The 15,236-nt window shown below is 34.2% G+C and overlaps 1 protein-coding gene across 7 annotated transcripts in view; it reads left to right on the top strand.

Annotated features, from left to right (window-relative positions):
• The window catches only part of LOC110464603 (atrial natriuretic peptide receptor 1-like), a 405,449-nt gene extending 395,166 nt beyond the window's left edge, over positions 1–10,283 (top strand). For all 7 annotated transcript variants that reach the window (XM_021519912.1, XM_021519909.1, XM_021519914.1 and 4 more), the window contains 5 exons: positions 230–298; positions 746–920; positions 1,378–1,476; positions 2,983–3,074; positions 3,959–10,283. In XM_021519912.1, coding sequence (XP_021375587.1) covers positions 230–298; positions 746–920; positions 1,378–1,476; positions 2,983–3,074; positions 3,959–4,036 — 513 coding nt within the window. In that variant the 3' untranslated portion in view covers positions 4,037–10,283. The remainder of the gene's footprint in view (positions 1–229; positions 299–745; positions 921–1,377; positions 1,477–2,982; positions 3,075–3,958) is intronic.
• The last annotated feature ends 4,953 nt before the right edge of the window (positions 10,284–15,236 follow it).

Here is a 15,236-nt window from a genome sequence, read left to right on the forward strand (position 1 = left end):
CGTGTGAACTGCTCGTGGTATTCGGCTTCATGTTTCCCTAAAAATTCCAAAAGAATTAATAAAATGCACTATTTTATCAATTTATCACCGTGACAAGACATTAGGCTTGAAAACCTAATCAGAGTTTTACAATGGGACGTTACGGGACATATCTGGTTCTTTTTTTGACATCTGATGACGTCATGTTATATATAAATGTTTATATCACTCACACTTTGTTTCTACCTAGGTTGTACAATTGCTGAATGACCTGTACACAGCGTTCGACTCAGTTATAGAAAATTTTGATGTATACAAGGTATGTTCTGAAAATAATTGGCCTGCACTACCCAAGTGCATGATCTAAGCAGGCTTTTTGTATACTCTCTAACAGTAACATTTCGCCTTGCCACGTTTCGTCCTTTGCCGTAAAAATCCTTATCCCCCCAGTGTTAATTTTGCCATTCATATTTAATTAATTGCTTACTGGTATTCGCTGTTTTGAAAAATTATCCCTCATAACTCATAAAAAGGCGAAATTTAAAGTTAAATATTCCGTTATACAGTCCATGTATAACAATTTTCATAGTTCCTTGTAACATGTGATTTTAAAGGAAAACTTCTTTTGAAGCGGACTTAAACAAATATTTGAAAGTAGTGACAATTAAAATAGCAGAGTTTTACTTGTTGGTACCCTTTAACTTAAGATATAAATATTTTATGATATTTTAGGATACGTAACGTCATTCTTTTGTTTTTCTTCAAGGTTGAAACAATAGGAGATGCATATATGGTAGTATCGGGTTTGCCCATGCGAAATGGAAACTTACACGCTCGTGAGATAGCCCGGATGTCCATATCGTTACTGAATGCTACGATGTCTTTCAAAATTCGTCACCGACCAAACGAACAGCTCAAACTGCGTATCGGTATTCATACGGGTAAGTACATACGGGCAGTTGCATACGGGTAACTAAATGTGACATGTATACAGCTAACCTATGCGTAATTTGATTGAAAATGTAAAAATATTTATCTTCGTATAGATGAACACTTGGACCAGATGTATAAATATCATAACGTCAGTACTGACTGTGTTTATTGTTACTATTCATTACTAGTATTATAGTATGTTGGTGTATTTATTTTATTGCCTGTTCTAATTTGTATTAGTACTTCCCCTTATATGTAGCAATTCCTCTCTTGATTAAATTTGTTCTCTACTGATTTATCGCATAACCGTTCCTGATTTATAATATTACCTCCCCTGATTTAAATCATTACCTCCCCTGGTTTGTAGGTCCAGTGGTAGCTGGAATTGTTGGTTTATTGTATAACCGTTACTGATTTATAATATTACCTCCCTTGATTAAAATAATTACCTCACCTGATTTGTAGGTCCAGTTGTAGCTGGGGTTGTTGGCCTCAAGATGCCTCGATATTGCCTGTTTGGAGACACAGTCAATACAACGTCTCGTATGGAATCTAACGGGCTGCGTAAGTTTTATCCAATTATCTCAAACATGTCTATTTTTACTTAAATTTTTACTCCATTATCACCAAGTGTTGTCAAATGAAATGGACGAAATAAACATTGACTATGCATCTAAACGTCTCTGTAATTTTACACTATTTAACCATTAAAGGTCAGCCGCAACAGAGGAAAGTCTTTTGGTGCATTTATTGAAGGAAGCAATATTGACAAATTATAGAAAATGCGCGCTTCTTTGTATTCAAAATGCTTCATGTCTGACCCGTCTATGACAGGAAATATTCAATAATTCATTGTACATCAAAGAACGTTAAAATGCGTTAACTTTTTATACTCCTGTAAATATGGTGACTAGTGCCAAGTATATACATACATGAATTAAGTATTGGCTTAACAATATGATGGAGTTGGGTTGGTTTTGCGACATTTTTTCTCTAGAACAGTTCTATTAATCACCAATGAATTTATAAAGAGCAATATTCAATCGTTAACGATTCAAACGTATGCTTTCTTATTTGGAATCTATGTCAGAATCGAAGTTCAAGCATTAGAATAGATGCTAATTTTTCATGAAGCATTGTAACCTTGATGTGGACACTAACATTTTCTCAATACATACAAATATTAGGTGATTCCATTTTTCTACATCCTCATTGGTTGAATACTGATCACGTGGTGTCGATAATTTTGAATATTGAATCGCTGTTATCATTGTAAGTAGCATTGGTTTGATATAGGCGGCACGGTAGTCAAGTGGTAGAACGCCGGGCTCGTGACCGAAGGGTTGAGAATTCGACTCACGGCACGGCACTGTGTTGTATCTTTGAGCAAGATACTTTACTCTGCTTGTTCCAGTCTTCTCAGTTGTAAATGACTATGTGGTTCGGCAGTGCTAAAATTGTTGAATGCTAGCTGTGAGCGCTGAAATGGCAGCACCGGCTGTATATTCCCCAGGAAGTTGAGAAAGATATTGGCTGGTTGCAAAGGCCCTATAACCACGGATAATAATTTGTACACCGCTTTGAGACGACCTATAAACTAGGTTGTGATAAAGCGGTATATAAGAACCTCGAATTATTATTATGATTTATAGTCACTCAATGACGTCACTTAAACTGTACCATCAATGCTCTCTACTAAATCAGTATTTTGTTTACGTTTTGTTTTGTTTAATGATAAAAAGCATAATCATATCATATCTAATATAACTATTAAAGTGTTTGTTGTTGAGGTACATATTCCGTCATTACGTATTGCAGAGTGATCTTCTCTTGTGAGCAGCTATTGATGGTTACGTCATTGGTTTGTGTGAGAAAATTACGTCGTTTTCTCAAAAATTGATGACGGTACTCTCACAAACAAATGACGTAACAATCAATACCTGCTAAGATAACTCTGCAATACGAAAACACGGAATTACCACATATTTTCCTCATCAAACGATTAATAACAATAACAATTATCAAATACAAAACCTCATTGACTATGACCTGCTAACTGTCTATTTATAGCTTTGAGGATCCACGTGAGTCCGTGTACTAAGGAGGTACTTGATACGTTCACTACGTTTGATTTGGAACTACGTGGCCCTGTTGAGATGAAGGTGAGTTGTGAAATGATCTTCCGGTTTTTTTATTTGTTCTCCTTTATATTGTCTTAGCTTTAGCAAACATGATATTGACATATAGCTACGATACCACCCACACGTTGAGTTCTGCTCAAACTGAGTTAACTGAAGTATCAATGTTAACTCTATGGGAGATTTAATTTGAATTAAAATCTTTCTGATAAGCCACAGGGAGTTGAACTTTGAGCTTTATTCTATGGGAGACTGTTTGTGAGCCTAAGTCTCTATGCTAAGTTAATACGAGATTCAGTTTGAACTTAAGTCTCCATGCTAAATCTTTGAGAGATTTTGTGTTTGAGCTTAAGTCCCTATATCAAGTATACGGTAAGTTAAAAGTCTTTTTATGAAGTCTATGAACATCCAGTCTTTAGGTAACTTGAGGATGACTCAAGGACTTATTTTGCCAGTCGTTACAATAAAGAAAAGAGATATTGGCATACCATCAATGTCCCGAAGTCGGAATACTTTTCGTACCTTCGTTATGTCAATTTGTTTGATTTAATTAAGGAAAGCTTAAAATTAGTAATGCATTCATTATTTAGAACTTTTCAAACCGCAATTCATGAAATAATCAACCACACTCAAAGGACCATACATACTCTGTTGTTATATTATCTATGAGTACGCTGAAGGTCGAAATTGCAAGTTTTAATTATGAAAAATACCATTTGAAAAGGTTTGAAAAAAACAACGTAAAATTTACCACTCCAGATACAATTTGAAGAGTCAAAACACTTCAATCACCACATGTGTAAAATTTTATTCTCAAGTACCACAACCTCATTTTTCTGTCTTCAAAGATGGTGATATAAAATGTAGTTATCAACAATGTTTATCAGTAGTATTTCTTTTCTTTTCAGGGCAAAGGAACTGTGATCACGTACTGGCTCAAAGGAGAACGGGTCGCACCTAGCCAAGACAAGGAGAGCATAATTTAAATCCACCAATGACAACACATATAGCAGAGCAGTAAACCAATCGAAACACTTGTTATGTATGTGTTTCGAAATAAGCTCTATAATGTTGTGATATACAGGTTGACCCGCACTTTTTCGATGACAAAAATGTCACCAGATGCTGATTTCCGACGGCATGCTTCAACCAATGGAAATACATATCCAAACGCACATCAGCCAATAAGGGGCCACGGCTCATAATTTGATGGGCAGAAATATACACTACATAACATCTAATAATAGAAACGGGTGTTCACACGGTAAATATTGTGACGGATAAATAAGGGGTGTATATAATATATGTCGATTTGGTGTTACATTGTAAACACCAGTAAGGTATACATATTACCGTGTCATTCTTAGATTGCAATAGCCAGTGTAGTTACAAAAATGTGTACCTCCCCAACAGAAGTGTGTCCCGTATAAAAGGTTATTTTTAATGGCCTTCCAATATATAAAACTATTAATGGTTGCTGTTTTGTTGGAAACGTATTTACAATTCAACACGTCGTTTGTTTATTGACACCATATCTACAGGATACGTTTTCCAATGGAATGTCATACTCCCAATTGCTTTTTTGACGTAATGTAAACTATATATATTTGAGAAAGGTTTTTATGAAATGTAGATTTAGTAAAACCTAGCAAAACTGTTAACATGCAATGACCTGAATGATAACATTGTATGTAAAAATGAAAAAATAGGTCAACTAGAAACTCTGATCCATTCTACCAATGGAAACGTGTGTCTCACATAAATGACTATTGGGATTACGTATCTCATGACAATGACCAAGTGGAACATGTATCGAAAGGAAAGCTCTGTATTAAACATATATATATATGTGTGTTAGACAAAAAACAATGTCGTATACAGATACATCTTTTCCTAAAATCAAAATATACACTTAACGAATACGTGTATGTGGAAAGAAAACATGTATGTGGAAAGATCTAGAGGAATCCCCGTCTTTCGAGGGTGCAGTGTACTTGCAAAATATGTCTGTTATGTTAAAGGTTGATTTATTAACAACTGAAACACGGCATAGAACATGTATGTCATAGTGGACACGAATCGGGAATCATTGGAGGACGGCTGAGGACAATTGTGCAGCGTCAGACTCCAAGGTGAAATAATTGAACGATTGATGTAAGGAATATTACTCTTCAAGCGAGTATTCAAATAAGAGTTAAATTGAACGACTTTGGACAGGATTTTAGCCAGGAGCATGGACGTTTTAATTGAGTTAAACCATATGGATAACAATTGGGTTAGAAATGGTAATGTGTAAGTTGAACTGAACGAGGAAGGAAGGATTTGAGCCAGGAATTTTAACGTTTAGATGGAATGGAACTATTAGAGATAGTAGCGTTATGGTCAATTTCAAGAATAGATATCAATTCTAATTCGAATGTGACGGACAGTTATTTTGATTCCATTAATGTTTTATAGGATATGAAAGGTTGAAGACGGAGTATTCAACTCTGAGCATATTTGACTGATTCGAAAAACGAACATTGAACGACACGCATCATTAACAAAAAGCCCACTAAGCCAGATATCTGAGTGTATTTAAGTGAGCTCCTTGCGGAGTTCAACAATAAGAAAACTAACATGTATGAGACAAGATTATTAAATTGTGAACGGAGTGAATATGCGGAATGAACATTTAGCCCTTTCACCACTGTAGACCATAATGGACACATCCAGATCAACGCATGGTAGAGTCTACTAAAGTTACATAGGGTTGAAAGGGTTGTGAATTTTAAGCATTTTCCTTGTCTGTTGGTCGTGTTAAAAGCAAAGGGTATATGTGTGTTTCCTACTGAAACAACATGTACTTTATAAACGCTGCGGGTAAAGAACAATTATGGTTGGAATTCGTTCAGGAGTTATTAACCAATCACCAAGCGTTTAATTATTATATGGTGTTGTCGTTCGAAGAAACGTTACAACATCCTTGAGCTGAAATGTCGTCATCGGTGCAATATCCGCAGGAAAGGTGAAAGCACAAAGAACGATAACTGATGTGAACTCTTTTTTAAGATACAGCGTTTCATTGAAGTGTTATCTGGCGAGTGGTCACTGAACTATCTTGTCCTATATTGTTTGTACTGACCAATGAACTCATGTTTTAAATTTTAATATCATGTCTCTCTATTAACTACTGCGGTTTGTGATATCATAGAATTATTGTGATGTCCCTCTTGGAATATTGTAGTTATTGTTCAAAAATATGAAAACATATATAAATATATATCTATACATACTATTTACATATATATATATATAAATGTAATATAATTATATACATACATGTTTGTTTCTGTAACTCTATGGACTCTTGAATCTATGTAAGTCTTACAAACGCCGGTTTGGAATCAATGAGACAAGTACTGTTGAGTTTCAAAGAGTTTCAAAGAGTTGGAAAGTAACATTTCCGGATAATCCGAATCCGGATTAAGATTATAACTATGTTATGTACTTCCGCACAATAACTTGCTCACCTGGCTGTATCTCACATTTCTATGGTAACGGTTAGCACGTCACCAAAACCTTCAGACTAACTGCACTTTCTTGTGACTTACTCAAGATTCTGGATAAAAATGTAAGAATTCTAAAGAAACGAAACGGATGATTAATTTTGGATAATCTTTTTTTCCACATTTAATGTATATCAGTGTCATTTTTGCCTTGATTTATTCTGTCAATTATATTTATATTTTTTAATCATATGATAATTTTACAAAATAGCTTTTTAAATACAATTTTTTTCGTTTTAAATATCAAAATAAGTGGGGTTTTTTAAAATAAATCTAGGATTATTGAAAGACTTAAATGGAACTTAATTATATATTAGCATTTAGTTTTCAAACAAATGACCAGCACCACGTGCCCAACACCACGTGTTTTATGCTTTGAATGGTCCAGCACTGTTTTAATACGAACGTGCTCTCTGGAATTGGAGTTTTCTTAATACAATTGGGTTCAGCTGTGAAAATATTTTTAGCTCATTCAAACATTTATTCAGAGTTATTTTGGCTTTAGAACGGTCATTGTTCTTAGATTATTTTAGTGAACCTAACACTATCACTGCATTAAACACTGTGTTTAATTATATTACTGCCATATTTAAATTTGACTGTCTGCTATGTTAGCAGTCGTTTCTGTTGTAACATAACTAATAGCACCAACGTTTTGTATTTACACTAATCAATTGTTAATTAGTACGCTGTTGCGTTTTTATGTTTTATTTCTTTTAATAGATTTATACTGCTGATACTCCCCTTCTTCCAAATGCTTTATTGATTTTTTTATTGTTTTCCATCTTATAATATATGGAGTCGCAATGTCGGTATATCAGTAACCCGTTAGGTTGAATGAATATTGTTACACACTTTGATATATTTTTCATCCATTTAAAAAGAAAGTATTTTGAAAGCAGCAATATAATTGAATGATTACAAAAAATAATCGTTAATAACAAAATATTTATATTATTTTATTATAATAAAAAGAAATTCTTACCAAGGAAAGTCGCCAGAGATGAATATGTGCTCAGCATATATAGTGATAATTGACATTTATATAAAAGCAAGGAAAAGATGGCCATTCGATTTTTTCAAAAAAGTTTCCTGAACAAGAGTGTTTTCATCCTACACGATTGAACCGGAAGTGCATGGAAAAACCGGAAATGTTACCGAGATTAATATGACGATCGGTTGTATATCAATTACCCTCGTTAAAACAATACACCCGGTTTTTGTAAACTGCTGCATTTTTTTTTTAGTTTTATTTTTAAATTCTTATTTTATTGTTAGCAGTAATCACTTGCAATTCGTGTTCTTAATTACGTTTATTTAGTTTATCTTCGTTTTTTTCATGTCTTTTAGTGTCGTGAATTTTTCGTTTTTTCTCTTTCTTTCTCACTTTCTTTTTCGTTTTTTGTAAGCGAATTTACCTAAACTAACCGCTTATTTTTATTTCCACATATTACGATTCCAATTCTGTGACAGATGTTTTTTCTCAAATAATTCCTGTTGAGAATGATCAGTTTAATTCAAAATCACAACAATTAAATGTTTTTTTCTGAAAGAACCTATGTAAAAAAATCATAAAAAAGCTGAAGAAGTATGAGAAACGTTACTCTAAACAAGCAACTAGAGAAAGAGTAGAATTATATAAGGAATATACGTTTGATTTTTTTATTTCTATAAATGAGTTAGATATCTTTTTGATGCCAAGTCGTTCTCGACATTCAAGGGGTTATGTTCACTTTCGTTCTCGGCATCCATTGTACAACAATGATGCCTGTGTACGCGGCACCTTGTGGATAAGACATCAAACATAATCACAGGTAAGCGTAGCATTAAGATTCACTCACGTTGAAGTCGTGTGATGCTACGGAAAGCCTAGCGCTTGGGTCAGTATTTGTTGCCAAAGACAAGCCATTCAGATTGATATGTCTCGCCTGTGCCCATCACTTTGACCATCACTGCACATATCAGAGAAACTAACTTAAACGAAAACTAAATGTCAACGAAGATGCTTACAAAGTCAATGGCCCATGACTACTTCGTGGCGGCAAGACAAAAATGAGCCGCGTGCCTTCAATTTTGTCATAGCATATTCTAGGGGTGGGGAGAACGTTTAGTTAGTGTAACCCCTGGAATTATGAGGATAATGCCAAGTGGGCAAACTGCTGCCAGCTCTGTTACAACGAGTGTAAATTTCAATCAGTGAGTATATATATTTACACCAACTAGGTGTTAATATATTTACACCAACTAGGTAATATTTTATTTTTCTTTTTTTTTTTTTTTTTTTTTTTTTTTTTTTTTTTTTTTTTTATGCTTTCATTTATGAATCATATTTTCTCACACTAATTTTTGTTATTTAACCTCTATTTTTTCTATCACACCACTGCTGATTGCGCAATATTTTAGAAGAATATATATATATATATATACGGGCACGTAACTGGTAGCACATCTTTTCCTTTTTAAACATGTTAATGTAATTGATTGCTATGATGTTTTTGGAATATGCCTAGAAGTGCGCAATTGTATTTGTAAGATAAGTTATTAATTTAACTGTCTCGCCTTGTTTATGAAAACAATACGGTTCGTATGTTGGTTTTGTGTATTACCTGTGCGCGGAACCATGCATAATGCTATATATCACGTGACTTAGTTGTATTAATGCGACATGTTTGAGCAGTTATTTCCTCTGGTCACACTTAACGAGTATAAACCCGTGCACATATGCACTTAAAGTCGTAAAATATTCGTAAGCAAACCGTCAAACTGATTAAATTCAGGAAGAGGAGTTTATATTACTGTGTTTCATGTTATTGTTTTCTGATCAATTTTTTCTTTTCTTTTGCGAAAATTATGAATATTTACCTCTTATTATGATTTCAGTTAATTAATTTATTTTTCATTAATGCTAAAATATGTATCTCGATACAAGTGATTCACAGTTTATGGGTAAAATATTCTGAGACGGTTTTGTTTTTTGTGTGACCCTATTACCGCGCTATCTAAGTGGTTTGCCTTAAACAGATTTGATGACAGCAAGTTACATTTTCACTTCACACACATATATATATACATGTCTGTGTCAACCACGTGATGTCACCATGTTAAATATGGGCATGCACAACTAATAACTCCGCAGGTAAAGGTTCATATGAAATCCATACAAGGATGCATGGTACTGGCACGGTTCGCTGTGCATCTGGAAAAGGATTTTGTTTTGAGAGTATAATACTTTTTAGATTAACTGTCCACAACGAAACCCAGTACGTAGTGGTAGAACTTTGTAGGCCAGATGAACTAAATTACTTTTTGTTTCAGTACAGAAATGCATCGCGTATTGTATTAAAAGGTTTGTTCATCAATTTACATGTAGTATTTGTATTGGGAAAAACACGGAAAAGGTTGTTTACAAAAACGTAACTCCATAAATTATCAAAATAATATACAGTGCTCATTCAAAGGATCTGGAGTAAATTGTTAAATGTGTCTGATGACAAGTAATCGACTCGATTGTTAGGTTTAAATAATTACTATTAATAATGATTTTCTTTAGTCACTTTAGTCTATTATTACGAAATATAATTGTTATTCGCATTATGTCCGTTTGATAAATAATATGAAGATTTGCATTAGTATTGTACCCTTATGTTTCAACTAAGATAAATTATATTATAATTCTATAAATAACCTTTGTTCTTTGTTATATTTGCGTTGGGTTCAGTAGCACTTGCATCGTGATGCCAGCATGTTTAAGGTGTAACGTACCATTGTACTAGTTACATTGTATAATTGCGAAGAAGAGTTCCATCACAGTGTTTCTTCACTTGGAGTATCCCCCCTTCTGTAAAGAGGATACAGCAACATAAAGACGTTACCTGCCTTTCAGTCACTTTCCCTTTCACGTTCTACATGTATACACTGGACACTCATTCTGATATCTTGCATTCCTAGATGGCTACATTGATCTAGTGTACAGTGTTTGCCATAAAAGGCCCGTCCCCCCCCNCCCCCCCCCCCCCCCCCCCCCGACCCTTTTTTGAAATATTCTAATTTCTAGCAAACACAGTTATGTCAACTGCATCGCAACACATTTTTTTATTATGAAATTATTTAAAAAAAAACATATTAAACAATTGTTTCGCAATAGAGACAATCGTGATGATATGGTTTAATAACTTTATGTTTCCCTTTACATAAACGATGTCCAGCAGACGAGTGCGATACGTGTAAGACAAGTGGCCTTTATGAAAATAGGAAATGTTGATTCACATCTTTGAAGTGATCCTAAAAATGTTTCGCAAAAACCTGTCACTCCAATAATATAATACTAAATCACTCCAATAATATAATACCAAATCACTCCAATAATATAATACCAAATCACTCCGATAATATAATACCAAATCACTCCAATAATGTAACACCAAATCACTCCAATATGTTCGTGTTTGTCTCCTTATGATAACTGATGCTGACTCTATAGTACTACCTTAATGAAAAATACTGTCGAAGACACCGATCAGGACACCCCACCCGGGGTTTACAGACTCTGTTATGTCTCGGCCAGGGGACAGAACCCAAAGCCTTCCTCACAGAGGCGAACGCTCAACTGAAGGCCAAGAGTGAGGCATTGTCAAGGTAAAAATTAGGAAGGAAAAGTTGTTTAGAAAGAAGGATAAGATCCCAAATTTAGTCGCCTCGTACGATCATGCAAGTACAGGTACAATGCTTACGCCCTACCTGTAGGGACCAGCACCACAGGAGGAGATTACATGTAACATCAGCGTCAACAAAGAAAGCATGTCCGAGCACGAAATGACAAAACATATCACAGTAACCATACAAAGGGAGACAAATTATCTACAACGTTAACGGACAAGAGCAAGGTAGATAGCACATTATCAGCACAAAAAGAGATATTTGAAAGGGAAAGAAGACACCGAAACCAATGAGACTTTAACAATTCACCATATATTGGTGAGTAATATAAAAATTAAAGCTTTCAGTACATCACTTCAAACAATCAATTGCTAATACCATTATACTGCTTTACATAGGTGGTAAGTAACAAAGCCACTATTAAACATGTAGATTGAAGAAACAAGACAGATTGCTAGCACTCTCTACATGAAAGTGTGCCAACATAATACTGTATCTGTTCAGTAGAAATATCTATTGTTCCTAGACAATAACACATGTATGTTTTGGGTAGTCGGCAGGTACTTGCCGCAGATCGATGGTTTTCCGGGTACTCCGGCTTTCCTCCACCACAAAGATCTGACACGTCCCTAAATAAATGTCCATGGCTGTTAACATGACCTGCAATACAAGCAAATAAACAAAACGGTCATGTTTTGACGACTGCTATTGATAATACTAGCTAACGTTAACCGGTCCTACAGGATTTATAGTCCTATGACCTCCTGGTCAGTTTGGTATTATATATATTGGCAACGCCATGATAATATACGTATACAGCTATTATCATGTGTGGTATAAAATTCCTTTAAAAAAAATCTATTTTGATATATAGTCGATATCTATTTACGTTTCACCTCTCGAGATGAACATTTACTTTGCTTTTGAATTTGAATATTCATTTAAAACGAACATGAGTTTGTCATAAACGTTTCAAGTGTTTGTATTATATCAAATATTGGTGTAATGCTAATTATGTGTGATAGGACTGTACAGTGTAATGTCCGAGATTATCAACTTACCCAGTAGAAACTTTAAGGTAAACATGCTTTCGTATAAAACGTTGACGTGAATATCAAGGATGCATAATTTATCTGATAAAAGGTCGTTCACATGTTAAATTGATAATGTACACATATGAAAGTAGAGATAATTTTGAATGACAAATATGATTGTTCTGTCTACAAAACTGAACCGTCGCTGACTTGAATACCATGATAGTATAGTTTGAATTTTTTACATTGGTCTTTAGGATGACATTCGTCGAAGTATTTTGCCGTGTGCTGCTCTAGTGTGTTTAGGCATTGCTGCATCAACGTGTCATAATGCATCAAATTATCATCAATAATCCACGTGTGAATGCTTAAAAAAAGCATTAGTCATGGACTTGTGTATGCTTAAATTTGGCGTCTTCCATGGAGGCAGGTTCAACAAATATAAATGATTAATATGCATTATAACACGTTGACGGAAGGACGGGTCTAACACACCACAAGTAACACAAGACATACTGCAGCGAGCGTCAAACCAAAGACCAACAATGATGACTTACGTAAATTCCCTGTGCCTTATAACCCCATTTACATTATTTTTCCTAGATACGTTGGTCTTTGCCGCATCTACCAGTTCACATTACTTTTCCTTGATACTTTGCTGTTTCGGTTCACCCGACACATCACTTTGCCTTGTTTATTTGGAGTTTGACTTTGACCCTGTCATAATATTTTTTGCTGTGCTACTGTCTTCTCCTAGAGCATGTCACAATACGTCGTCTTGGGACTTAGGCTTTTGACTTGAATCCCGCCTTACTTCTCTGCATTGTGGCAATAACTTCGTAGCATAATTTCCTTTGCTATTTTTAAATTAGTCTTTGACGTCAACTTGTCAGATACGTCATCTTTGTCTTTAGCATTTTGCTTTAAACCCGTCGGAGTACTTTGTCATTTTACCTTTGTCTTTGGTTGGAATCCCTAAGTACTTTCATCTTTAAATAAGACCCTTTAAAATACTTCGCTGTTTTTCTTTTTGTTAATATTTAGCCTTGTTCTTAAGCTGTCATTACCCCCGCTGTCGTTATGAGGACGTTACATTACTTGGATTTGGCCTATATTTACAAGGCGTATGTCGTCGATAAATCAGAAGATCCCTTCCCTCGAGGAACACCTTGTCAGATTAATTTTCAATTGTTTTCGAAAGATAATCCTTTATATTTTTCCTTAGTTTTGTCGATTTGTCATATTGGTGTAAGATTTTGTTTGCATTTTGGTAGTTTCTTCTTGATTATTGATAAAGTTTCTATTTTTATTTTTTTTTATTAATTTCATGATTTGATTGAATTGAACGCCGTCACAACGGTTTTCCTTATTACGTTGTTCCTTCACTTGGACAATGTAATAAAATTTTACCTGATCTTTCGTTTGTAATTGGACACGATACTTCGCTTAATGTTTTAGCCTTTAACTTGAACCCAAAGAAAACACTTTTAGGATTTATTATGTTCGTTAATGGACAAAACCCAGTCAGAATACTCTTCCTTTTTACTTGATTATTTGACCTGAACCCTGTCGTAACACTTCACTGTTGACTGAAACAACATCATAACACTTGTTGGTGTATTATGTTAGTCATTTAGTAGAACCTTATCGCATTAATTTGCCTTGTCGGTTCTGGTCTTTGGGTACAACTTGAGTAAAAACAATAAAACGTATGATTAGAGCATAGATAACAAAATAATTAAAGAATGAGACTCAATGACGAACGTTTCACACGTATTTGTAGCTGTCGAATGAAGACGCAATAGAACCAGTGATTTCTTGAAGTTGATATATAGAGTCATAATTAGGATAATTAATAATAATACTTTTTCTCCATTTTTGTCATTCAGTACGTCATGAATAAATCATTAATCTGTGTTCATGACGCGAACAGTAGGTAAGCCGTCAATATATTTCCAACATGATACATTAAACATGCCACTACATTTACCCTACTGATGCTAAGAACTATTTCGATAAAGACTGAAGGGAAAGTCGTTCTCATCATAAAATGTCTATTAAAGAATTGTCCACATACGACACACATTAACACTCAGGAGAAATGACGGTCCTCCCTTTATCAGCCTTGCGTTTATGTGTATACATCAGCGGTATAGCCTCGGGCATCATGTGCTGCTTTAAAGAAATATTATTTTAATGAACAACTAAAAATGCATGTTTTTATTAAATCCTGAAAACAAGATTGAAATGTATTACTTTTAACCATTGTTAGTAGACTCCAAGTAATAGTCGTTATCTAACTGATTCGATATAAAATACGTTTGTACAATTAAAAGCAAAGAAATTTATTTTTGAAAATTTTGCGTCAAGCTGAACAAACGTTAAAATAATGGACCTTCGCGCGTATGAATAGCGTGTTTACCTGTACAAAGTTCAAATTGCTCTGCCTTGAAGCTTAATATATTTGTCATCTTTTCTTTAACATAATAATACGACAAATAATTGTTTATATCTCGATACAATATATGTACAGAAACAACATTATTTTTTATTTTATATTTCATGTGATGAGTTAGAGAAACAAGAACGTTTAATATATCTGCTGTTGAAGTTATCATTCATTTGAATTTAGCATTTGTTTCAAGTAAGCTAACAGGGCTTTAGAGAAATGAGAACAGTTTCCAGCTTGTCAAGTTTTGTCAGCCTAATGATACATGCAAGTGAAATACAAATCTATATTTTTTACATAATAACTAAAATTTAAAAAAAGTTGGTGAATCTTGTTATTCAACAGCATCATCGGCATATATTTAATCTAAATCATTAATATTTTAGCACATGTTTTTAGAAAAAAATATGAAAATAGATAGTTCTCAAATTTCTTTAAGCTGATTGCTCTTGGTACATTAACGTGAGACAAGAATGTTTACTTAACGTGCTGTGCCATC

Source organism: Mizuhopecten yessoensis, unplaced genomic scaffold, assembly GCF_002113885.1.
Source record: "Mizuhopecten yessoensis strain PY_sf001 unplaced genomic scaffold, ASM211388v2 scaffold11013, whole genome shotgun sequence".
NCBI lineage: Eukaryota > Metazoa > Mollusca > Bivalvia > Pectinida > Pectinidae > Mizuhopecten > Mizuhopecten yessoensis.